The following is a 24,789-nucleotide window of genomic DNA, read 5'->3' on the forward strand; positions in this document are numbered from 1 at the left end:
CAATACAATAAAATATTAATAAAAGCAGCAATAAGGAATATTAAAACGCATCCAGCATCTGGCACAGGGCATGACAACTGCTACAGCAGGCAGAAAAATCAAGAAGTGGTCCATCAAGACTACCAGCAATTTTCAACTGGTCTGTGTGTGTGTGTGGGGGGGGAGTTTCATAAAAGATTGTAAATTCCGCCTCTCTCCCCATCCCTTCCCACATACAGCATTAGGAGGCACTGAACTCTTAATAACTTTATTGAAACAGCCCATAAAACTCTTCAAGAGAAAAATATTTGCAAGCTTTTCTTTAAAAAAATCAACAGAGGTATAGAATTCAACCACTACATAATTCATTTGTTTGAAAAAAAACCCTCAAAGAAATGTATATTTCTCACACACATTATACTCTGTTAAGCCTTAGAGAGGTGCACCTTTGCGATGCCAGCCACTCAAAAGGGGAAGAGTAAGAAGGATCCTCCACACAGAAATTTCTGGACTGACCCCCTTCTCCCCCTGCCTCATGTCTTTGAACCTGGGTCTCTGAAGGATTGGCATAGCTTAGAACTGGGAACAGGATCTTGATTGCTAGCTTGCCTCTGGTCTGTGGATAAGGACCTACCTAACGCTAAATAAAACAGGCAATCGAGCACCATTCTGTCATCCTCTTCCCCCCCCCCAAAAAAAATCCCAGCTCCAAAATTCACACTAGTCTGCTCTAAGATTCAGACTGGAGGGGAGGGGCTACAGATCCCCTGCAATGCAAGACTGTTCCCCTGTGAACTTGTCTTGGACAGCTGGCTCATTGCAGAGCAGCAGATCTAGTCAGGTTGCAGTAGCTCAGACTGCAGATTGAAGTACGAGTGCCTTCACTAGAGGGCACCCATTCAGCACTTGGGTCCCCGTCCAGGAAGCTTGTAACAGTCTGGTTTTAAGAAGCCAGGGACCCAATCGGCATGAAATGTGTTGGTGGACTCCATAACTGGAGATTTAAGGCCGAGGAGTGTGAAAGAGTGGGTGAGCGCAGCTTTTGAAGCAGGTCAAAGACACGTGGCACTGGAGGGTGGATAAGGGTCTGGCAAACACCTTCATTTGTTACCGACGGGAACCAGCCAAGGTTCCTTGGAAAGTGACTGATTATGCACATAAGCGCAAGGGTGGTGCAAGCTGCCACAGTGGCTGCCCCAACATCTTCCTCGCCTGCAGGGAAGCGGGCCCCCTCTGTTCAAGGGGTCATGTTCCACCACTTGAAGGAGAAGGGTTTCCGGCGGACATTGGTGCCGCAGTGGACCTCGCCATAGAACAAGTGATAGGTTTTGTAGTCGTCAATGAAGATGCAGGCCAATCCCAGCGGCCCCAGCAGACGGCGGACCTCCTCTTCCAGGCAGCACTGCTCATCAATAATAGGCCCATAGGGCTTTGGAATGCCCAGGTACTTCCCCAGAACAAGCATGTTCACCTGCGGACAGGAGCAGAGGGAGGAGGCTTAAATCGAAGCAAGCCAAGGGTCCATCTAACACTGTACTACTACGCATGCTCTCTAGGGTTTCAAGCAGCGAGTCCTCTCAGCCGTACCTGGAGATGCTGCTGGGTATTGAACCTGGGGCCTTGTGCATGCGGAGTTGATGCCCTATCACTGAGCTATAGCCTTTCCCTAGTGGCTTTTTGAATGTGGGGTGCTTTAATTCAAGAAAGGTTTTTGGATGAGGCATTTAATCAGTTGCGGTCATCGTAAATTTGGCATTTGCAGATCAGCACCACCACTGGGGCTGCAACACGAAAGAGGCTCCTTCAAGCTTTGGAAGGGCGATACAGGAATTTAAGGGGAGCTCCATGAAAAGGAGACAGCGGGCCAAACTGGGCACTCCTCCTTGCCTATTGTGCCGGCCCCCCCATCTCCTATGATAATGATCAGGCACTAGAGGCCGCTGGGCCCAATCTGGCCATTTATGAGGTGCTCCCCTCAGTGGCCATGAAGAGGTTTGGAGGAAATGGTGTCTACCTCGCTGGGAATTGAACTGGTGGCTCATTAACAAAGTGAACATCTGACCCAGGGGCCCCTCACCATGTCTGGGAAGAACGCGATGGCTTTGCCTCTAACATAAGAGAAGAGCTGAGGAATGTCGATGATGTCCTCCTCCGTCAGTTCCAGCTCCCCTTTGAGGATGTCCCGGTTCCAGTCGATGCATTTCTGGGGGAGGAGGAAAGACACAGTGGACACACACACCACTGGAGGCAGCACAATGCAATCCTTGAGGCCATCCTCTTCCTTATTTCCTTGCAGGCTCCTGGTAAGTAGTTCTCCTACCTCCTAATATTGCATTATTTCCTAACATTGTAGCAGAGTACTGTGCGTGTGTGTGTGATCCCTGCACATGGCGGTATCCAAAATATCTCCAGCATGCCCAAAAGGGGGATCCTCAACACATCAACTCCTCCTTCCCCTCAACTTCGGCTCCTTCTTGGACCCCCAACTCACCCCTTGGACCACAATGATGCACCTTTTCTGCATCCTGGCCCTGCTTTTTGCTTGGCTGGTCCTTTTCTCCCTTTAAGAACATAAGAAGCCTGCCATATACAGCGGCCCGTGCATTGATAACCTCAAGACTCGATTACTGCGATGTGCTTTATGTGGGGCTGCCTTTGCACCTGGTCCACAAGCTGCAACTAGTGCAGAATCTGCTCACAGGAGCAGATTGCTGGCAACATGTTACCCTGATGCTGAAAGAGCAGCCCTGGTTGCCCTGGTTAAGTACCTTAAGGCATGCCTGACTCGCTATGCTCCACCTCGATCATGGAGATCTTCTGCTGGGCGCTCTTGGTGGTTTCCCACATGACCCCTGAGGTTTGGTTGGCCGCCACCACCACCGAGCCTTCAGTGTGGCAGGCCTTGCCCTGTGGAACTCCCTCCCAATAAAAGGTTGGCAGGAACCATCCCTTTCTTTCAGGCATCTATTAAAAACCAAACTTCTTAGGCCTTTCAACGTGATTTTTTGTTTCAACCAACACAGTATTTGTTGATGCTTTTATTCTTACTTTTAGTGATGTTTTTAATTCTATCATGCTTTCATATGTTGTAATGGTGCCTTGATAGAATTTTTATGAGAAGTGCGGCTTATAAATATTTAAATGAATAAACACTGAGTCAAACCTTTGGGTCCATTGAACTCAGTATTGCCTACACTGGCTGGCAGGGCAGTGGCTGTCCAGGATTTCAGGCAGGGGCCTTTCCCAGCCCTGCCTGGAGATTCCAGGGATTGAACCTGGAACCTTCCACATGCAAGGCAGGTGCTCTGCCACTAGTCCTTCCTCTAAAAATAAATTAAGGTCCTAGTCCTCATGCTTCTGAATAAAGAGCCAATTTAACTAGGAGCATTGGAAGCTGCCTTGCACGCGAGTCAAACCACTGGCCACCTAGTTCAGTAGTCTATACCAGCCTTTCCCAACATTTGGGTCCCCAGATGTCAGACTACAACTCCCATCAACCCCAGCCAACATGGCCAGTGGTGAGGAATCTTGGGAACTGTAGTCCAGCAACATCTGGGGACCCCAAAGGTTGGGAAAGGCCAGTCTACACTTGCCAGCTGCAGCTCTCAAGGGTTTGGGGCAGAGGTGTATCCCAGCTCTACCTGGAGATGCTGCTGGGAACTGAATTTATTTTGTTTATCTATTTATTTATATCCTGCCCTTCCTCCCAGAAGGAGCCCAGGGCAGCAAACAAAAACACTCAAAGCACTTTAAATCATCCTAAAGATAAAAGGCTTTAAAGCATACTGAAACAAAACATCTTTAAACTGGAATCTTCTGCATACAAGGCAGCTTGTCTGCCACTGAGCTACAGCCCTTCCCCTTAGCTCTTTGGCTTTTGGGGAGACTCCCGGGTGGACCTGTCCCCTCCCCCCCTCCCATGCACGCACACATGCACACATTCCTCCAGGCATGCAGCCCTGCTGACTTTTAACTCTTCCCAGTCCTGTCCAGGCTACCACTTCTTCACCTGGCAATCTCTCCAACTCAAGTTCTTCTCTCCCTCGAAACTTCCTCTGCCCCCTTTCTTCCTTCCTCACCCCAATGGGTCTTTAGCCTCTGTAAAGCCACTCAACTCAACCGACAACTTTCCCATCCCTCGCAGAAGCCAGACTGCAAACATTCTCGCAGTTTTGTCTCTCCCCCCACAGAGCAGCTGGAATAGTCTTTTATGACGCATATCAGCACCAGGGAGTTTCTCTTGCACAAGCACGTAGCGGGGAACTCCCTGTGGACTTCAGTTTCTGCATTCAAATCAGCACAGAGGATGGGATTCCATGTGGCAATAGTTATAGTCTAGCATCAGGGCCTCAGAGAGCAGGATCTCCACTCAGCCATGAAGATCATTGGCTTGATCTTAAGCCACTTGCTCTGACTCACCTACCTCACAGGGTTGTTGTGAGGATAAAATGGGACAGGAAGAACCATGAGCTCCTTGGAGAACATGTAATAAAATGAAAAGGGGGTGCAAACACCTGCCTGCCATTGTTTTGGGAACAGAGTGGCGATGATTACCTGGAAATACTCGTTGCTGCTCCTCAAGGATTTATCAGCCAGGATCGTCGTAACTGAGGATTGTTTGCCTTCTTCCAGTCCTGCAGTGAGAATCAGATTGCTGCTTCACTCGTGTTGGTGGGTGCTCTGGATTTTTTCTCTTTTAAAATTAACAGGGACTCAGCGGAGAACACAAAGGCTCCGTACAATGGCCACATCCACACCATACATTTAAAGCACTTCTCAATCGCATAGCTGCCCCCACCCCTGCAATCCTGGGAACTGTAGTTTGTTAAGGGTGCTGGGAATAGTAGCTTTGCTAGGAGTAAGCTACATTCCCCAGGATTCTTTAGGGGAACCAGCGTGTGCTAAATGCATGGTATGGACTGGGATGTTTAGCTTGGAAGAGCGCAGGTAGCCTGCAGTGCAAATGAGACAAGGCTTGAAGGGTGCTCAGAGCTTTCCTACGAAACTGTCTTGGGAGCATAAGAAGGGGCCATAGATCAAGTCAGACCCTTGGTCCACCTAACTCAGTACAGTCCACACTGACTGGCGGGGGCTCTCCAGGGTTTCAGGCCGAGGTCTCTCCCAGCCCAACCTAGAGACGCTGCCAGGGACTGAACCTGGGACCTTCTACATGCCAAGCAGGGGCTCTGCCACTGAGCTGCGGCCCTTGCCCACCTGCCTCCTGCCAAGACAGTCCTTCTGTCAGCAACCTCACCCCGGCTGGAGACTAAAGCAGCAATCTTGTTCAGGCATACAAGGAGACAAGGTCTGTTGAAATGAGAGCACCTTCCTTTTGAGCAGAGATAGGGAACCTTTTGCAGCCTGATGACCGCATTCCCTTCTGGGCAGTCTTCTGAGGGCCGCATGCCAGTGGTGGGCGGGGCCCAAAGGCAGAAGTGGGCAGAGCAATGCATGCACATTTTACAGATGCTCATTTCAGCACACCATGCCCCCATCCAGACTAGCAAGGGGCATTATCAAGGTTCAGAGACACATTCCTAGTTGAGCAAACACACTCAAGGAGGGTGTGAAGCAAGGGCGAGTCCCGCAGGCCAGACAGAGGCTTGGAGGGCCGCATTTGCCCTCCTGGTCTGAGGTTGCCCACGTCGCCTTTTGAGCAAAAAATATTTCGGATTGCTCTGTAACGCACCCGCTCCCAAAAGTAATCCTGGTGCAACTTCCCCTCCCTGCTCAGATCTGTTGCGTCCCTGAAACGCCCTGCAGGTGGGGATAGTTTACCATCAAACATCATGGCATCGCCGTAGCCCTCCTGCTCCTTCTCCTTCAGCAGCTTGTAGCAGGCGCAGGGGCTGGCCAGGAGCAAGCGGAAGCCCTGGAAAGCAAGAAGAGATGTGGAAGAAGGCAGAGGAAGGCAGCAAGCCCGGTTGGTGCTGACCTGTGACAGGGCCTTTCCAGTGGTGGCCCAACATTTGTAGAATACCCCCATCACCACACTGTCTCCATCATGATTGACTTTTAGAAGGAATTTGAAGAAACATTCTTGTTTCCCCAGGCATTGGATGGCTGGAGGAGGCTGTTCCTGGCAATGCAGAAGGCACTGGGTGGAAGAATATTTTTTATCTGCAACTATTTTTAGAATATTGTCAGGTGGTTTTTTTTAATGGAATAAGTGGAATGGAATTAACGCTTGTTAAAATGTTTCGTTGCTGAATAGTTTGCTGCCCTAGGCTTCTTTGGGAGGAAGGGCGGGATATAAATTCAGTAAACAACAACACTGAGGACTAGAGGCTTAGGGACAAATGCCACTGAGCAAACATCCTAGAACATTCTAAAGACTGCAGATGGTGTACAGTGGGTACCTTTCTGTCGGGGGCTGGGACGAAGGTCATGAATTCATCTACGTGCCCCACCAGCAGCCAGTCAGAATACAGTTCAATGGGCGATTGCACTTTCTGGGCATAAAGGAAGTCCCGGACAACCTTGACCATCTTTTGACCATGAAGACTAGGAAGCAAAGAAAGGCAGAGTTTGCAGAGGTCTTGCATCCACCACCAATGATGGCTTTGCTACTGAGAAAGCCCCACACAGCCCAACCCTGGAAGCAATGCCAATTCTTTCTCCTCACTTACCTAGGGAAGTACGTCCCCAGGATTACTCTCCCCAGGGGGTACTCCTTGCCCTTGACAGTCACTGGAGGGCTGACCTCCAGGTTCCCAAAAGAGTCCAAGCTGGAGACACTCTCATTCACTGGTTCCCGGGTCACGTAACCAAAATCAGGGCCCTTGCATGGGAGCAAACAATGACAGTGCAATTAGACTGCTTGCAATCAGAGTCTTTTTGAACATGGCTTCAATGCTCAACATATTTGAGAAGTTGGAACGGATAAAGTGATGGAAAAGTAAGGAAGTGGAGGCCAGGAGGTATAATTTACATCATTCTTTATTAAATTTATATCCCACCCTTCCTCCCAAAGGGAGGCCTGGGTGGCAAACAGAGAATAAAGCACTAAAAACAAAATGTTGCAATTAAAAACAATTCCAGTTCCAGAAATTAATCCCAATAATGTGATGTTGATTGCAAAATCTGTAAAATTTCCATAAAATTCCTACAGAACAGATGGATGGATGGAGGAAATGACAGAGAGAGAGAAAGACAGTAGGCTTGCTCACACGTGACACTGAACACAGGTACAAGCTGCCTCTACACAAGTAGAAGTGTTTACATGAAAGAGTGTACACTTGTAGATGTCTACAGCTGAACTATTGTGTACACAGGAACAGTTTGTAAACTCGCTGAATGCAACATGTGGACACCCTTAAGAGAGAGAAAGGAAACTGAATAGAACAAAATACATTTATTTATATCCCACCCTTCCTCCCAGAAGTTGCCCACGGCGGCAAACAAAAACACTAAAAGCACTTTAAAACTTCTTAAAAGCAAAAGACTTAAAAACATATTAAAACAAAGCATCGCAACAAAACAACTTCAAAAACATGTTAAGAAGCCATTCCAGCACAGATGTAGACTGGGATAAGGTCTCTAACTTAAATAGAATACTTGTGAAGACAGTGTTCTAGGCCCTAACAGTACAGTGGAAAAAGTTGTTCAATTCAGTCCAACCTACTCAGCCAATTTATAATCACTGGAGCAGTAATGAGGAAAAAAATGTGAATTTTGTTTTTGCGCACTGGGGTGGCCGCCATGGACTCTTCTCATAAGACAAAGTCCTTCATGCGAATTTCAGCATAGGAACACAGGAAGGTGTCTTATTCAGAGTCAGACCATTGCTCCATCTAGCTCAGTACTGTCTACACGGACTGGCAGCAGCTCTCCAGGATTTTGGACAGGAGATCCTTCCCAGGGCTATTGGCAGATTCTGCCAAAGACTGGCCTTCTGCATGCAAAGCTGGTGGTCTGCTGGAGCCAGAGCACTGGCCCATATATCTATTTCCATATCTGGACATAATCTCAAGAGCCAACAGGCAACACCTACCAAAACTGTCTTAAATGGGAAGCCATCCAGGCCTCTGTTCCGCGGGGAGTCGAAGACCACAGGAAATGATTTGTGCGGTGCTTGAGTGTACCCAATCTCCATCTCATCCTGGGGCAGGAGAACGAAACAGCAAAGAAACAAGAACCTCGTTACTTTTTCATGCCAAGGGGATGAGCAGAGAAGATAATGCTTGGGTACCATAGAATTATAGAACAGAATCATGGAATAGCAGAGTCGGAAGGGGCCTGTAAGGCCATCCAGTCCAACCCCCTGCTCAGTGCAGGAATTCAAGTTAAAGCATCCTCAATAGATGCCTGTCCCGCTGCCTCTTGAAGCCTCCAGTGCTGGAGAGCCCACCACCTCCCTAGATCATTGGTTCCATTGTCATACCAGTCAGTTTATAATCAGGGTACAAGACAATGAGGTTTGTCCTAACTCATACCCTCTATTCCACTCCCTAGTAGCGATTCGCTATTCCCAATGTGCCAATTTGGGATCTTCAATGCAGTTTTAATGCTTTGGATGGGGCGTGGAGAACATCCGCAGCCCTGCAGAGGTTGCTGGACTGAGGCTTCCATCGTCATCCTTGACCATGCTGGGTGGACGGCTGACAAGAGTTGGAGTCCAACAACCTCTGGATGGCCACCACTGGTTCAGATACAACTGCTCTCTCTGCATAGGGATCACCTGCCAACATGTATATATCAGAGGTTCCCAAACAGTGGTCCACGGCCTTCATTCAAGTGGTCAGCGGCATGTCCACACTAAATAGTCATATTGATTTTTCCCCATTGTATTTTCATTGCTTCTTTCTTACGTTGCAGTTCATTGTATTGCAATTTGAATTCAATGGAATGCAAATCAGAATACAACGGAAGAAATCAAAGAAGCAATCAAAGAGCAATTTTAAAAAACCACACAGCACCTAGCACACTGCACCACAATTGCTACAGCAGGCAGAAAAATCATTAAAGTGGCCCACCAAGACTGTCTGCAAATTTCAACTGGGAGAAAAGGTTTAGAAACCACAGATCTATATTATATATGGAGGTATCTGAAGCTTGTCAGTCACTGTCTCTCAGCCTAACCTACCTCACAAGGTTGTTGCGAGGATAAAATGGGAATTGGGGTAGAACCACATACACCACAGTTCCTTGGACATAAATGTAATAATACTTTTCTAAAAAAAGTCTTTTGCTTGGCCTTGCTTTCTCACCTACCTGGATCCACTGGTCACCCCGATTTTCCACTTCTGGGCAGACAATCACTTTGCAACCAGCTTTCTTGGCCAGCTTGTTAATGTCCGCCACAAACGCAGTGTTGTCTTTCATACTGGATGTCAAAAGGAGAAAATGGGGATATTGAAGAAAAAAAGCAAGATGTTCAGCACTGGAGAAAGGGTTCAGACCTTCTAGAAACCAAACAAGCACGCCTTGAGGTAGATTGCTAGAAAGGTCCTGAGATGCATTCTCAAGCCATTCAGCAGCATGAGATATTTTGTCTCCCCAAATGGCTGCATTGCGTAATTTCAAGGACTGGGTTGTAGCCAACTGAGTCCTACTTGAAATAGACCCACTGCTCAGGACTGCAAGTGGGGAGAGTTGCTGTTGCTCTCGGGGTCCTTCTTGCAGGATTCCCATATGCATCTGGTTGGCCACTGTAAGAACAGAATGCTGGACTAGATGGGCCTCTGCACTGATCCAGCAGAACTTTTCTGGTTTTCTTACACTAGTAGTGCTTTGTTCAGACATCAAGATCTACGTGAGCTGTAGTGTTTCTGGTCTTGCATCTCCAGAGCCATCTTCTCGTTTGCCCTCTGATCCTGATTGCTCTTTGGCGTTGACCACTGACCTATCTGTCAGTTCCTGACTCACATCAATGGCCCTTCTGCAAGTTCCATGCTTGTGCATGGAATTCTAGATCCTGACACGCGCTTCTTTGCAGAAGGTCTCACCTGCATACGTAAACAGCTACTGGCTGCAAAGTGTTGGGGGTCATTATCCATGGAGCAACGTGGAAGACCACAGTGTCGTTGAAAATGGGAGCCTCAGGCAGTTCCTGTAGCAGAACAGACGGGGCAGAAGACCACCATAAAAGATGTTGGCAAGCTGGACTCAAATCAAGAGCTCTTCGGACACCCAAAGGTCTAAGAGCAGGAGGCAGAACCTGTGGCCTCCCAGATGTTGCTGGACTCCAACTTCAGAAACATCTAGAGGGTCGAATGTTCTTCACCTTTAGTTTAAGATGAAAACTCCTGAGAGGGCCAATGGCAGTAGCTAGGTATTTTTTTAAAATCCTACAGCAACTGTGGGGGACCTTTTTTCGCAGCAGCTTAGTTGCAATGATCCTGCTGCTTCTGCAGTGCCGTGAAGAAGTATTTGCCCCCTTTCTGATTTTCTGCATGGTTGCATATTTTTGGCACTGAATGTTATCAGATCTTGAACCAAACCTAATATTAGGGGAAAGGGAACCTGAGTGAACAAATAACACAAAATTTTCCAGGTGACGTAACCAGGTTTTGAGTCTAAGGGGACAATTACTTTTTCACACGGGCATTGGGTGTTGCTTAACTTCCTTTAATGAATGCAATAAGTATCAAAATTATGTGTCATTTGTTCACTCAGCATACCAGCCCCTGGGAATCCCAAGTGGGGAGAGTTGCTCTTGTGCTCAGGTCCTGCTTGGGGGCTTCTCATGGGGCATCTGGTTGGCCCCTGAGAACAGGAGGCTGGACTAGAGGGGGGCCCGTTGGCCTGATTCAGCAGCGACAGTCTTATGTTCTTAATGCTCTGACAACCCAGTAGCCCCTTTAGTTTTTGATACGTTTCCTTTTCACTTGCCATACCTGGGTGGTGGCCTCAAGCAGCGTGGCATGGAAGGACACAAGTCCAGGGAAGGTGATGTCCGGAAAGGCAAGCGCTTCCACGTAGAAAAAATTCTCTTCTTGGCCACTGCTGTGTTCCACCAGGTAGGAGAGCTTCCCAGACCCCAGAACATGCTTGTGCTGGCTCAGTTTCTTTTTTCGCCCTGTGAATCAAAGAGATGATTTTCCCCACAAAATTATTTGCTTGTGGTTTTGTTTTCTTTCTGTCTGTCTGGAAGCAAACTCATCATCACTGGATAAGCTGGTTCCACTTCCAGTGCTCACCTATGCACAACAAAACCTCTGGTGCTCACTGTTACAAGATATGGTGATGGGAATGCAGTTAGGGCTCCTCCAGACTACCAGTTTATTGAGTATTCATCCTGATTTGTTTGCGTGGAGGTCAAGAATCCATCATTTATCCCACTCTCCTTAGCGCATTTCCCTGTCCTAACTACAAGGACGTCTGTGGTTTTTTTTAAAAAAAAAGTGGAATTCTTATGCCAGAGCAACAGAGCGCTTGAATCCACTTTCGTTGCACAAACCTAAATTTCCAGTATGCCTCTACAAAATACAAACCATCTGGAGGTGACCTTAGATTGTTTCTAAGAAGTGTAAACAAATTTACACAGGAGGATGTTGGAAGTGGGGCAAGATCAACTCCTGTTTTGTTCTTTTGTTTATGTTCCAGAAGGGAGATAGAGCTAGGATCCTCCAGATGGATAGGCTTGTTTACCTCTACCTGTGATGCTCTGACTGACTTCCTTCCGGCTGCTAGACTGTTGCATCTTTACGGAAGCTTACCTGCCCCTCCTCCTTCCGCCCTTTCCATTTCCTTCTTCTCCGACTGTCTGGGAGAGAGGAGACATCCCTTTGTCTCTGCTCTCTCTCCTAGCCATGAGGCTAACTCCCACACCTGGGAACTAGGTATGCCTTGCTATCTACTGTGTATTCTATAAATAAACTAGCTTTTCTTATTTTACTAAGTCTCAAGTCTCAGTGATCCTGATGCAGGGTAAAAGCCTGCTTTCTTAGGTAAACGCACGCACACGCTGGCACACTCGCATTTCAACATCCACTGTTACTCTCTACTGCTGTTTTGCTGCTTTAAACAAATTTGGCAAGCACAAACACACAGCAACAGAGGAGAGGTTTAATTGTCAGGGATTTTTAGAGATTCTTTTTTTGGCCCAGAAGCCTTTGCACTCTGGCTTAAGTGTTCCGTTTGAGCTTCCCTGAAACTCTGTTGAGTAAACAGCCTCTTCACTTTATCACTCTTGGTCTCCCATAGCAGAGAGCCCTCTCCTTATCCTCATGCAAAGATCATATAGATTTAGTCTTGCCTTAAGCACAGAACAGATAAGGAGTTCGGAAAGAAAGCTATTAGCCAGTAAAGCATTGCCGGTATCTATTCCTCAGTAAGTCATAAACCAACTTAAGTATAAAATGAAATTGTTTTCATCCTAGCAGATGTGTTCACTGGAAAATGCTTTCAGTATCAATTACACCTCATTCGTAGACTGCAGCCCTACCTTCCTGCTCATCAGCTCCCACTGGTGGTACATGCCCTGGTCACCTCTCGGTTGGATTACTGTAATGCGCTCTACGTGGGGTTACCCTTGAAAACGGTCCGGAAATTACAACTTATACAAAATGCTGCGACTCGACTACTTACAAACTGTCGCTGCCGGGAACACATCACCCCAGTGTTGTTCGACCTACACTGGCTTCCAGTTATTTTCCGGGCCCAATTCAAGGTGTTGGTATTAACCTTTAAATCCCTATACGGTCTCAGCCCAGTTTATCTGATGGAGCGCCTCCAGCGCCACCAACCATGCCGCCCAACAAGATCAGCCACACAGGACCTTCTCTCAATCCCGCCAACTAAAACAGCTAGGTTGGCGGGGACAAGAGAGAGGGCATTTTCAGTGGCGGCCCCCACTCTCTGGAACTCCCTCCCGTATGACCTTCGACATGCCCCTTCCCTGAATGTATTCCGCCAAGCTTTGAAGACCTGGCTCTTCAGACAGGCCTTTGGGACTTACGGGGAGGGTTAAATTTTTACGACGAATAGCCTACTACTCTGTACTGGAACTGTTTTATTGTTATATTGTATTTTATGATGTATTTTATTATGATGTAATGTATTGTTGTTAAATTGTACGTCGCCTAGAGTGGCCATTGGCCAGATAGGCGACCCACAAATTAAATTATTATTATTATTATTATTAGTGTTTGACTCATGCTGTGCTCAGCCTTCTATTGTACTGGCCTCTGGCCTGCTAGACTGGCAGTGTGAACCTAAGGCAGTATTTCCCAACCTGATGCCCTCCAGATATTAGTGGACTCCAATTCCCATCACCATCCCTGACCATTGGTCATGCTGGGGCTGATGGGAATTAGCAGTCCAGCAACGTCTGGAGGGCCACAGGTTCCCCATTCCTGAACTAGACCAACACATGCCTTTACTGCCCCTCTCAACCTCCATCACAATTCTGCCTCCTTTTAATGTAGGTCAGAGGAAGCTGCAGCTATCCAGATGTCACTAGACTACAACTCCCATCACCTTCATTGACCACTGGCCATGCTGGCCAGGGCTCATGGGATTTCGGAGTCCAGTAATATCTAGCATGAGAGGTCCCCCCCATCCCTGAATGAGACCGTCACTTGCTTTTACAGCCCCTACGTACCTCCATCACAGCTCTGCCTTCTTTGTATGCAGGGGTGGGGAACCTGTTGCCTTCTGGATATTGCTGGATCACAACTCCCATCATTGTCCCTGACCATTGGCCAAGCTGACTGCTGGGAGCTGGAATCCATCAACACCTGGAGGGTACCAGGTTGGGGAAGGTTGACTTAAGGGGTGAACCATGCAGAACCTTTGACCACCTAAGCTCATGAAAACATAGTACCTGCCTTAAATCTGGCCAACTCAGTTTGATGCCAAGAGCTGAATTCACATTTGCAGAAAGAGAATCAGGATTTGGAGCACGGATGTTGGGGGACGTGTGTGTCATGCAGATGATGTTGGACTCTAACTCCCATCAGCCACAGGCTGCACAGCCAACAGTCGGCTGATGGGAGTTGTAGTCCAACAGCATCTGGGTGGGAGGGGGTAGCAGGTTTCCCTTCCCTCCATTAAATGAAGGCAGAGTTCTGATGGAGGTAGCTAGGGGCAGTAAAGACAAGTGAAGGTGTAGTCCAGGGATGGGGGAACTGCAACCTCCCCCATGTCGTCAGACTGCAACTCCCATCAGCCCTGAAAAGCTCAGCTAATGGCCAGGGATTATAGGATTTGTAACTTCTGGAAGGCCACAGAAGTTCCCCACCCTTGACTGAGAACGTCTCGTTTCATGGGCTTCAAGTCCTGAGACTCAGCTGCTCAAGAGAGTGACCACACTTACCCTGAGCATGGAAGACGCCCACTTTGTCAGTGTCAGATGCCGAGACGTGGAGAACCAGCTGGTGATCCTCAAAAATGTCGTCAGGCCCACGCGTCGTCAGGATCATAAGGGACATATCCCCGCGGTCTGGAGAGAAGGGCAGTTGTAAGCTACGGCCGCAGCTCAGTGGTAGAGCAGTACAAGGCAACTTCTTATTTAGATCAACTGTTTTTATTCAGTACCATGAGGAATCTCTATTTTTAGGGGAAGGGCCGTAGCTCAGTGCATTGAGTGCAGAAGACGGGTTCAATCCACACGATCTCTAGGTTGAGCTGGGAAAGACCTCTTGTCAGAGACCTTGGAGAGTTGCTGCCAGTCAGAGTAGACAGATTGAGCTAAACAAACCAATAATCTGTCTTATTATTTATTTATTTATTTATTAAATTTCTATACCGCCCCATAGCCGAAGCTCTCTGGGCGGTTCACAACAGTAAAACTTCAATATACAATAAGCACAAAGAAAACAATTTAAACATACTAAACTACGAAAATACTAGTATACTAAAATGCTGAATTAAAATGTTAAAAAGTTAAAACATAGATGTTAAAATGTTAAAATGCCTGGGAGAAGAGGAAGGTTTTATTATAATTAAAATATTATTATAAGGCGGTATGTGGGTAGATTATGGGGTGGGCCACAGTTCATGGGGAAAGCACAAGGTTTGCATGCAGAAGGTTCCAGATCCAATCTTTGGGGAGTGTAGCTCAATGAGCAGAGCACTTGCTTTGCATGCAGAAAGTACAGGTTCAATCCACAGCAGCATCTCCCCGGCAGCTAGGGAAAGACTCCTTGCCTTAAAATCTGGAGAGCCCCTGCCAGTCAATGCAGACTGCCAGAGATGGAGAATCTGTGGCCCTCCAGATGCTGTTGAACTCCAACTCTGATCAACCAGCCAGCATGCCCAATGGTCAAGGATGATGAAGTTGTAGTTCACCAACATCTGGAAGGCATTAGACTAGCCACCCCTGCTACAGACAATACTGAGCTAGAGGGACTGATGGCCTGGCTTGGCGGAAGGAAGCTTCCCAAGTTCCTATTTAAATTTATTCAGGACCATGAGGACTAGAATCTCTATTTTTAAGGCGAAGAGCCCTAACTCAGTAGTAGAGCCCCTGTTTTGCACGCAGAAGGACCCAGTTTCAATCCCCAGCAGCATCTCCAGGGAGGGCTGGCAAATGTCCCCTCCCTGAAGCCCTGGAGAGTCACTGCTGCCAGGCAGTGTAGGGCCTGGCTTGGTATAAGGTCGCTGTCCATGTTCCTGAGCACCGCAGTGGCTCCCCTACTGCCCAGCACGTTGGCTGCTTCGAGGCTGCCTGAAGAGGACACCCTGCGACGTTTCTCTGCAGAGCTCCGCTCAGGCCTACCCCGGCGGCCCTAGAGTGGTGCTGTGGGCCCTGCAGTGACCAACCCATGAATGACTGCATTTTCTGGTCCTTGTTGTCCACGTCCTTCGTTTCAGGGTCATCTCTGTCGCAGTTGACCAGGAGGATGGCTCCTGCACCTTCCGGACCCCACGTCCAATTTTTCTGCAGAGGCAAAAACCAACAACAGGATGTGTCACTGCGCGGGACTCGATGCCTGCCACAAAGAGAACCACTTCACTTGAAGGCACGGTTGGGGAGCCTCTGGCCCAGGGTCCAAATGCGGCCCTCCAGAACTTTCCATCTGGCCCTCACAACTCTCTCTAGGCCACACCCTCTTTCCCTGGCCCTGCTCTACCCCTTCCTGGGTTTAAATTCCCAGCTCAGCCACAAAGCCTCAGTGGGTAACCTTGGACCAATCTCCTTCTCTCAGCCTAACCTACCTCACAGGGTTGTTGCGAGGAGAAATGCTACAGTTGGGAGGACTATGTATGCCACCTGGAGCTCCTTGCTCCTCCTCCCACTTTTTTTTGTGCTCCTGGTCCTGCCAACCTCTGGCACATGGTCCCTGGAATGTTGCCCAGGAGGGAATGTGGCCCTTGAGCTAAAAACTGTTCCCCACTCTTGCTTTAAAGTCTTTTTGTTTTTAAAATGTTTTAGACTGTTTTTAATGCGTTTGTTGGCCACTCTAGGCTCCTTCTAGGAGGAAGGCTGGGATATAAATTTAACACAAGAATAAAATAAATTTTGGAGGGGAATAAAGAGCAGTTCCTGTGTGGCTGTCAGAACGTTGCTAAAAAGTACGTTCCTGTTTCTGCTACTAGAAAGGAGAGTACAGATGAAAAACACCTTCATAAATCTACTTTGGGCAAGTTTTGATGGAGGAGTGACACCACAGAATGGTATATTATTATGAAGGACAAACTGGTGGGTGTTTCCCACAATTGCTAAGTGGAACTTCCAGATACAGAGGCAGTCTACCTCTGGATCCCAGTTGCTGGGAACATAAAACAGAGAGAGAGACAGCCTTCGTGCCCTGCTTGTGAGCTTCCCTGAACCATCTTGCTGGGCAATGATCAAGAGAAGGATAGACTAGATGGGAGCATTTGGGTTTCACCCAGCAGGCCTCTTCCTATGTTCTTATGACACTTCCTTGTTTATCCTTCTGTGGTTGCCCAGAATGGTTTTGCTATCTTCCCTCCCGTGTGACGAAACTGAAATACAACCACAAGTAATCCCACCATGGAAAACAAGATTGCATGAAGCAATAAAGCAAAGAGAGAGAACAGCTTCCCTTTGCAGCCTTGTGAACTTGGGTCGCCCAGTGCCCTGGTTCTCCTCGCCCAGGTGCCCAGGGCCTTCCCTCCTGGACTGGTGAAGAAGAGGCCCACGGCAGCTGGATCAGGCCAAAGGGGCCCACCCAGTCCAGCATCCCATCCTCACAGTAGCCAGCCAGATGTCCCAAAAGGGAAGCCAGCAAAGCAGGAGCTGAGTGCAACACGAGATGTGTGAACTGAGCTTGCGCCTGGTGTTGAACAAGGATCAGCCTTAAACAGGTACACCCTCAGGCTGATGACTCTGACAATGTCGGTCTTGAGCTCCAGGAAGAGATCTGGAGCCACCTCATCGCCTGCGTCGTCATGTTGTATTTCTAATATGCCTCATGCGTGCCATGCAATATGCAGATTTTGTTTTTTATGAAGTCCCTGCCCTGCAGCCTGACGATGGAAAACACAATGAAAACACGGTGGCTGTACAGGGTTGGCTCTTGCAGAAGCACAAGCAGCCTCTTTGTAATGGATTGACCCTTTGGCTGCGTACATGCTACGCCTTTATAGCACATCCAAAGCACGTTCCCCACCCCTCAAAAAGCCCTGTGGACTGGAGTTTGTTAAGGGTGCTGGGAATTGTAGCTCCGTGACGGGTAAACTACAGTTCCCGGGACTCTTTCAGCGTGGGAGGGAGGCGGTGCGCTTTAAAGGTATAGTGTGTGCACAGCACACTTGACAACCTCAGATTCAGCTCCCCCTGATAGTATCCTGATGGTGTCACCATGTTAAGGATTTTTTGCCGCCCTGGGCTCCTGCTGGGACAAAGGGCGGGATATAGATCAAATAAACAACTTTTCATAGCATCCCTTTCTGCTTTGATGTACACTAGAGGGTCCTTCAGACAAAAGAGCAGCCTTTGATGTGTTTCTTTCCCCATTTTTTATTATAAGTAAACACACAAAATGTTCAGACTCTACCTTATCCTTAGCATTTCTGTGCACGGATCCCGAACGGCTCGTATCGGCATCCAGGGAAATTTCTGCAGCAGCAGAAGAAAAATAAAAATTGGTGAGTGGAATCCCCAAAACAATCCATCTGGCAAGATGGCTTACTAACGCCAGGATGTCTGCGTTATCTGCTACTGTTTTTGTGCATGAGAGGCCACTCTTATTGAGTGCTTTTCTGCATTTCATTTCATTCTAACTTCACGGATTACAGCTGCACCACCAGCACCATCATCGTGCATAGATCAGGATTACCTACATGCCTCTGACAAAGAGCATCATAATCCATGAAAACTTTTTGCCATAATAAATTAGTTTTAAGGTGATAGACAGGCCTGCTGGCAGCAGCCACAAGAAATAGAGGGACCCTCCACATCCAGAGGCAGTTTACCTTCCAAGGCTGGTTGGTAAGGGACAGCCACAGGAGAGTGCTTTTGCGCTCAGGGCCTGCTTGCGGGCCTCCCATAACGGGCATCTGGTTGGCCACTGTGAGAAAAGGAGGCTGGACCAGATTGGCCCCTTTGACCAGCTTCAGGGCTCTTCTTACGAGTGTGCCCTGGTTGTGAAAACAAATGGTGCCAATTCACCTGGCTGTATCCAGGCTTTTGCCATGCAAGGGTCTATTTCTTAATGCCTGATTATTTTGGATTTATAAATTATGTTGCCCACCACTTTTTGGAAGATTTGCAGAGCGACGGAAAAAGCAAAAAAAAATACCTCAGGTATTTGGCCAGGCGTTGCTGAACTACAGCTCCCATCATCCCCAGCCATTAGCCATGCTTGCTGGTGCTGAAGGGAGTTGTAGTTCACCATCACCTGCATGGCCAAAGGTTCCTCACGCCTGATCTGTCTAATGACCAGACTCTGCCCCTTGCAATTAGATGTCCAGTTACCAAGTCTGCCAACTTTGAGCATTCCCATTAAAATCCCTCCCATTTTCACCCATGCCAGCCCTGAACGTCAACAAAAGGCGGAGATGAATAAATAATACATCTGTGTCATTTCCTTCCCTTCTCCCCCGCAATGCACCCAGAGTCCCCCACTCTCCCCCAAATGTCCTGTATTCAGTTTGATCAACTCAGTCCCTCTCTTACCCACACAGGTGAGGTGCAGCACGGCTTTCGCTATGGGCGTCTTCCCCTTGTCCTTGTAGTACGAAATCCTGACCTGCCAAGATACCGCCCATTTCAGTAAATGCAGAACAGTGGAGCACCCATTTAAGGCCCATCCGCATGACACACGTACTGCTAGTTTGGCCTTTGGGCCCCAAAGTGGTATGTAAATAAAACATAAACATAACAATAGCCAGTTTTGTACTGGATAAATGCTCGGGGGGGGGCAGGAGCTCCACTCACAAGGATCCCTCTGATCTGTAATTTCAGGTTTTATTTATTTTGCGCATTTAGTTTTATTATTGCATTTATATCCCAGCTCTAAAGAGCTCAAGGTGTCATCCTCACCCTTGCTCCAAGGAGATCTGGGTGGCATAATCATATACTCCAGTGATATCTTCACAACAACCCTGTGAGGTAGGTGAAGCTGAGATTGAGAGAGAAAGAGAGCCAACTAAATGAAGGTCCGATTTCAATCCCAACCAACCAAAATCCAACAGTCATGCCATTATGCCAGCTCAAGGAAGGGCCATAGTTCATCATCAGAGCATCTGCTGTGCATGCAGAAGGTTCCCGTTCAGTCCCCATTGGCAGCATCTCAGGTAGGGCTGGAAAAGACTTCCTGTCTGAAACCCTGAAGAGACACTGCCAGTCAGTGTAGACAATGCTGAGCTAGATGGACCAATGCCCTGACTCTGTATAAAGCAGCTTTCTGTGTCCCTGTTTAATTCAGAACCATGAGGACTAGAATCTTTACTTTCAGGGAAAGGCCCGCAGTTCAGTAGCAAGCATGTGCTTTGCAAATAAAAGGGCCCAGGTTTGATCCTCAGCATCTCCACATAGGGCTGGGAAAGACCCCATCTGAAACCTATTTTGTTTTGGGATCCATCTGGATGCTCTCCAATTTTTGCATTATTGTGGGTTTTTTTCATTCCACATTTACAGATTGACAAATCCCCAGGTTTTCAGTGAAGGGAAGTCATAACAGTTAAAGCAGTTTACTTTCCTGTAAGGAAGGCACACCTTTTCTGGATCAGGCCTAGTCTTTCCCTCTCCCCCCGCCCCCACCCCTCCACCAAAGTTGCCCTGGGAGTTTCTCACCTTGTCCTCATCGACTTCCACACTCGGCGCATCCATTGTTACTATCACTTCCACTCTGCTGTTTAGGGGCCATCTGGTTACGCAGCAGGGGATCTTCAAAACCTCCCCATTATGGACAATAAAGAGGTTCAGGCCCGAAGTCCCCCAGACGTCAAAGGCTGCTGCACCAGTAGGAGCCGACCTGAAGCGGGAGGGGAAAAAGGAGAATTCATGGCAACTGTGTCTTTTCTGGCTGTATTTCTACCCAGCCTTTCCTACAAAGAGCTCACGATCCTCGCCTGCATTTTATCCTCACAACAGCCCTAACAGGTAGGTCAGGCTGAAAGGCAGCAACAGGCTTGAGGCCGCCCAGTGAGGTTCATGACAATGTAGGGGTTCTTTTTTAAAACATATATAAAAACTGTTACTGGCACAAGCTATCTTAGAAAGCAGCCTCTTCCACAAGGACCATCTATCTATATCTGTGGAATAACCAAAAACTAAACAGCCTTCAGAACAGCCTGCCTTGGATCCAGCAGTTCCCCACCCACATGCCCTGGATGCTCAACTTTCATTAAAAAAAAAAAAAAAATTCTAGCATTTGTAGGACCTGAGATACGAGGCAAAATATGCAGGCACTATTCTTCCTATTTTTTTGGTGAGAAACTCACCTGCCCCCCCCACTTCGATGTTTTAATTTGTTCCCACCCCTTACTGGGAAAACTCCTGCATTCACCCATGGCTGAGACTTTGACACTCTCTGTGTGCGGTACGCCAGGATATGGATCCTCAGAGTGATCTCTGCAAGGCAGGCGGCTAGTTCAGGTGCCCTGCCTTTTTGCCAAGGTTTTGGACTAGGCCAAGCAGCCAGAGGGCCATATTTATCCCTAGCCAACCCTCTGCCAGCAGCGCATGTGGCCATCCTACACAAACTCTCACATAGGGTACACACACACACACACCCTCTGCTGAGTCACACAGATCAGCTAAGCAGGAAGGGGTTTTGTTCACCAGATGATTGATCTGATTACTAGGGAGGGGCTGATTTGCATCCCTGTTTAAACCTCTCTCCATGCACCCCACTGCTGGGTCTACTTCTCTTTTCCCCCCCATTGCCAAAATTGGTGGGGTCTTGAGAAGGGTAGAAAAACCTGCTCAGAGGTCAAGATCAAGCCTGTGGTCCAGGACTTAGCCACAGCTTTTAAGCGCACTGCATTTCAGCAGGCTGTTCTCCTCCAAAGGCCTCTGATTGGGCAAGAGTCCAAGCCCAGCTTTGTGGTTTCAGGCTGCAAGATTAATTTCAGCAAATACCAAATCCTCAGCAGATCACTGAGCTGAAACTCTCTTCAAGAGCTCAGCCAGGAGACCAGAAGTTGCCAAACGGGCAGAACTGAAACTTTTCACTGTCCCCCTCCCCTGCCGATCAGCATCATGACTGGGCAAGACTAAGACAAAGCCTTATTGCATTGTGGGGAGAGAGATGCTGCTCCCAAAACAGGACTGGCCATCTGATTGGCCAGGCCATGTTTGCACAGGTGCAAAGGAGCAAACTCCAAACGCATAATGGAAGAATCTCAAGCGTGCTTAGACAGCCCTCCGTTCGGGGTCCAAGTCGGCGGTTTCGGCTTCTGCAGTTCCTACTGCCCGGGGACTGGGGTGTTCACGGCCAGGGACAGCCCCAAACAAGCCAACTTATAGGGTGTGCAGGGCAGGCCATAGAGGGCACACAGCTTTGTCCTCTTGACACCTCAGTGGTAGGACACCTGCCTTGCATGCAGAAGGTCCCCGGTTCAATCCCGTCTTGGGCTCCTGCTGGCGCTCAGCCTTTTATTGTATTGACCTCTGGCCTGCTAGTCTGGCAGTGTTAACCTAAGGCAGTATTTCCCAACCTGGTGCCCTCCAGATGTTGGTGGACTCCACTCCCATTATCGTCCCTGATGATCATCTGCCATGCTGGCAGGGGCTGATGGGAGTCGGGGGTCCATCAGCTTCTGGAGGGCCAACAGGTTCCCCATCCCTGAACTAGTCCATCACTTGCCTTCACTGCCCCCTAGCTACCTCCAGCAGAACTCTGACCCTAACTTGCTTTTACTGCCCCTCACTACCTCCATCACAACACTGTCTACTTTTAATGCAGGGACAGGGGACCTGTGGTCATCAAGACATTGCTGGCCTCCCAATTCCCATCATCACCCCTAACCCCTGGGCAAGCGCACTGGGGATGATGGGGGCTCGAGTCCCCCCAACAGCTGGACGGCCACAGCTTCACCATTGCAGGTTACCCAGAACCATGTCTAAGCTTCACCTAGCGGTTCCCTCAGTGCTTGAAGAGGAGAGAAGTGGGGTGTTAGAAAGCAGCACAGGATCCTCCCTTCCGAATCGTTTGCTCATGAGGGCATGCCACTGCTTGCGAGCACAGCAGGCAGCTCCCCACAGATGGAAGGACCATTTCCTCCATCTTCAGAAGCCATGCACATCTCAGTGTTTTGGACTACAACGCCCATCAACCTCCGCCAGCACAACAGTTTGATGCTAGACCTGATGACAGTACAGCAGGGATGATGGTAGTTGTAGGCCAAAATGTCTGGAGGGCACCAGCTTAGCCAAGGCTACTGTCTGGTTTTGAGGCTTGTGGGTCTATATCCTGCACTGACTCGTCTCCAGCCCTAATCCTGCCAAGGCCAGCCTCACCTGCTGCTGCAACCTGCCATCAGCCTTCCTGTCCCCTTCTGACTTGTCGCAGCTAGTGCCGTGTTGATACCTGTTGATACCACTACATCCTCTTCAAATAAAATTACTTCCCCCAATCCTGACAGGTGCTGGCAACCCTCTTCCCTGTATACTGTTTTATTTTCTCCTTTTTGCAAGTAGAAACTCATCTGAGAAACAAGGAGGTTGCATTTGTTCAGTAAATCCTCACTGAATCCCTCAAGCTGTTCAAGACCCACAACTTGTGTATTTATGCTTCCCTGTGCCATTTATACCCATCCAGGCACACGCCCCTCTTGTTGGGCCTTAAATGTCTAGAGGGGTAGCCCCATCTTAGCCTGTTGCAACAAACAAGTAAGATGCTGTGGCACCTTAAAGATTAACACATTTATTATGGCATAAAATGTTTTTATATACTTGGGTCCACTCCTTTAGTGACCCTATGCAACAGTCACTGGTGATGACACTTGTTTATTTAAACATTATGCCACTTAATATAAAAACATCAAAGTGGTTTACATAAAAACAAGACAATGACATTCAGAAACATTTCCTCAAAACTAGAGGAAAACAAAACCATATGTTGCAAATAAAATTGAGCAGTATGCAAAAGAGGTAACTAAAAATTTAAGTGTCAAGAGTCCAGGAAAGTTTGGGGTAAGTTTTCAAGCTGCATATTTAAGACCTTAGGGCAATAGCTATCCTTGAACAAAGAAACACCAGATGAAAACTCCAGGGGGACACTACTGAATTATAACTTATCAAAATTCAGTTCTATTCATTTTGGTCTGAACAGAGGCAACGGTTTCCTATATCCATGCAGGGTGTTATCAATCATGGCTATTGTTAAGAGTTGCTGTGCTTATTTTTGCACAGGTATAAGCTCTAACTGAATTGCGACGCCCCTCATTTTTGCATTTTTTGCCACTTAAAACATTTACACTTTTTCCTTATACACCTGCATGCATGTGCATCATCTCCAAATGAGGATGTATACTTCACGCCTCTGATGGACTCTGCTTTATTTGTCAAAGTTTAGATGCTGCTGAATCAACAAAAACCTCTAAGCGGTTTACATAAAATCTAAATTATTTATTTTAGAAAATACCAATCAAATTCAAACGTTACAAACAAATTGACATTAAAAGTATCCAAGAGGGATCATTTAAGGAAGTTATAATCTGGAACAAGCCCTCAGCCAGTTTTCAGGCAGTTGAGATTTGTACTGTCCCAAGAACAGGTCAGAGAACTAATGTGTGCCAAGCCCTTTCTTTGTAGGCTGGCTGCTAGCTCTGCGCGCCTCACCTTCAGGATGATGGTTCCACCTGTTAAGCACAGCCTTGTCCAGCCTCTGGGCTCCTGGCAGGCAACGACTGTTGAGTCAGTGGCTTTTTAATACGCCATGGGTGGCAGCAACACTTCTGGGGCTCACTCAGGTGAGTTGCTGCTTAGCTGATTAAGAACCCAGCCTGCTCCAGACAAGGTTGCATGCCCTGCAGAGATGCCCTGGGGCAACTGGAGTTCAGCTGCAATACAGATTTCATTTCCGCCCTTCCAAAGCACAGTAGTATACTCCCACATAGAGTCTGGCAGTAAAGTCGGGGTGGTTAAACTTCTTCCACCGGAAGGGCCCCTTTTGTTCCCTCCGGGGGCTGTGTGCTCTGCCACTGAGCTACAACCCTATTCTTCATCTTGGGCAAGGCAGTGCCACCCAAAATGAACCGGGCATAAGACTAGAACTTGGGGGCATCCAATGAAGCTGACTGTTGGAAGACTCAGGATTCAGACAAAAGAAAGTCCTGCTACATACACCGCACATAGTTAAACTCTGGAACTCACTCCCACAAGAGGCAGTGATGGCTGCCACCTTGGATGGCTTGCAAAGAGGATTAGACAAACACATGGAGGACAGGGCTATTCGTGGCCACTAGCCATGATGGCTATGCTCTGCCTCCATGGCTGGAGGCAGCAGG

At 48.0% G+C, this 24,789-nt stretch overlaps 1 protein-coding gene across 1 annotated transcript in view; it reads right to left on the minus strand.

The window, feature by feature from the left end:
- Window positions 1-233: 233 nt before the first annotated feature.
- Window positions 234-24,789, minus strand: part of LOC133372612 (protein-arginine deiminase type-3-like) — a 28,701-nt gene continuing 4,145 nt past the window's right edge. Inside the window, exons 2-16 of the mRNA XM_061601477.1 lie at window positions 20,129-20,309; window positions 19,010-19,082; window positions 17,889-17,950; window positions 15,688-15,805; window positions 14,240-14,365; window positions 10,818-10,999; window positions 9,927-10,030; window positions 9,193-9,304; window positions 7,973-8,080; window positions 6,609-6,760; window positions 6,339-6,483; window positions 5,758-5,851; window positions 4,534-4,613; window positions 2,057-2,182; window positions 234-1,450 (exon numbers count right to left, since the gene is read on the minus strand). Of these exons, the coding sequence (XP_061457461.1) occupies window positions 1,217-1,450; window positions 2,057-2,182; window positions 4,534-4,613; window positions 5,758-5,851; window positions 6,339-6,483; window positions 6,609-6,760; window positions 7,973-8,080; window positions 9,193-9,304; window positions 9,927-10,030; window positions 10,818-10,999; window positions 14,240-14,365; window positions 15,688-15,805; window positions 17,889-17,950; window positions 19,010-19,082; window positions 20,129-20,309 (1,897 nt within the window). The 3' untranslated portion in view covers window positions 234-1,216. The remainder of the gene's footprint in view (window positions 1,451-2,056; window positions 2,183-4,533; window positions 4,614-5,757; window positions 5,852-6,338; window positions 6,484-6,608; window positions 6,761-7,972; window positions 8,081-9,192; window positions 9,305-9,926; window positions 10,031-10,817; window positions 11,000-14,239; window positions 14,366-15,687; window positions 15,806-17,888; window positions 17,951-19,009; window positions 19,083-20,128; window positions 20,310-24,789) is intronic.

This window comes from Rhineura floridana, chromosome 18, assembly GCF_030035675.1.
Source record: "Rhineura floridana isolate rRhiFlo1 chromosome 18, rRhiFlo1.hap2, whole genome shotgun sequence".
Lineage (NCBI taxonomy): Eukaryota > Metazoa > Chordata > Lepidosauria > Squamata > Rhineuridae > Rhineura > Rhineura floridana.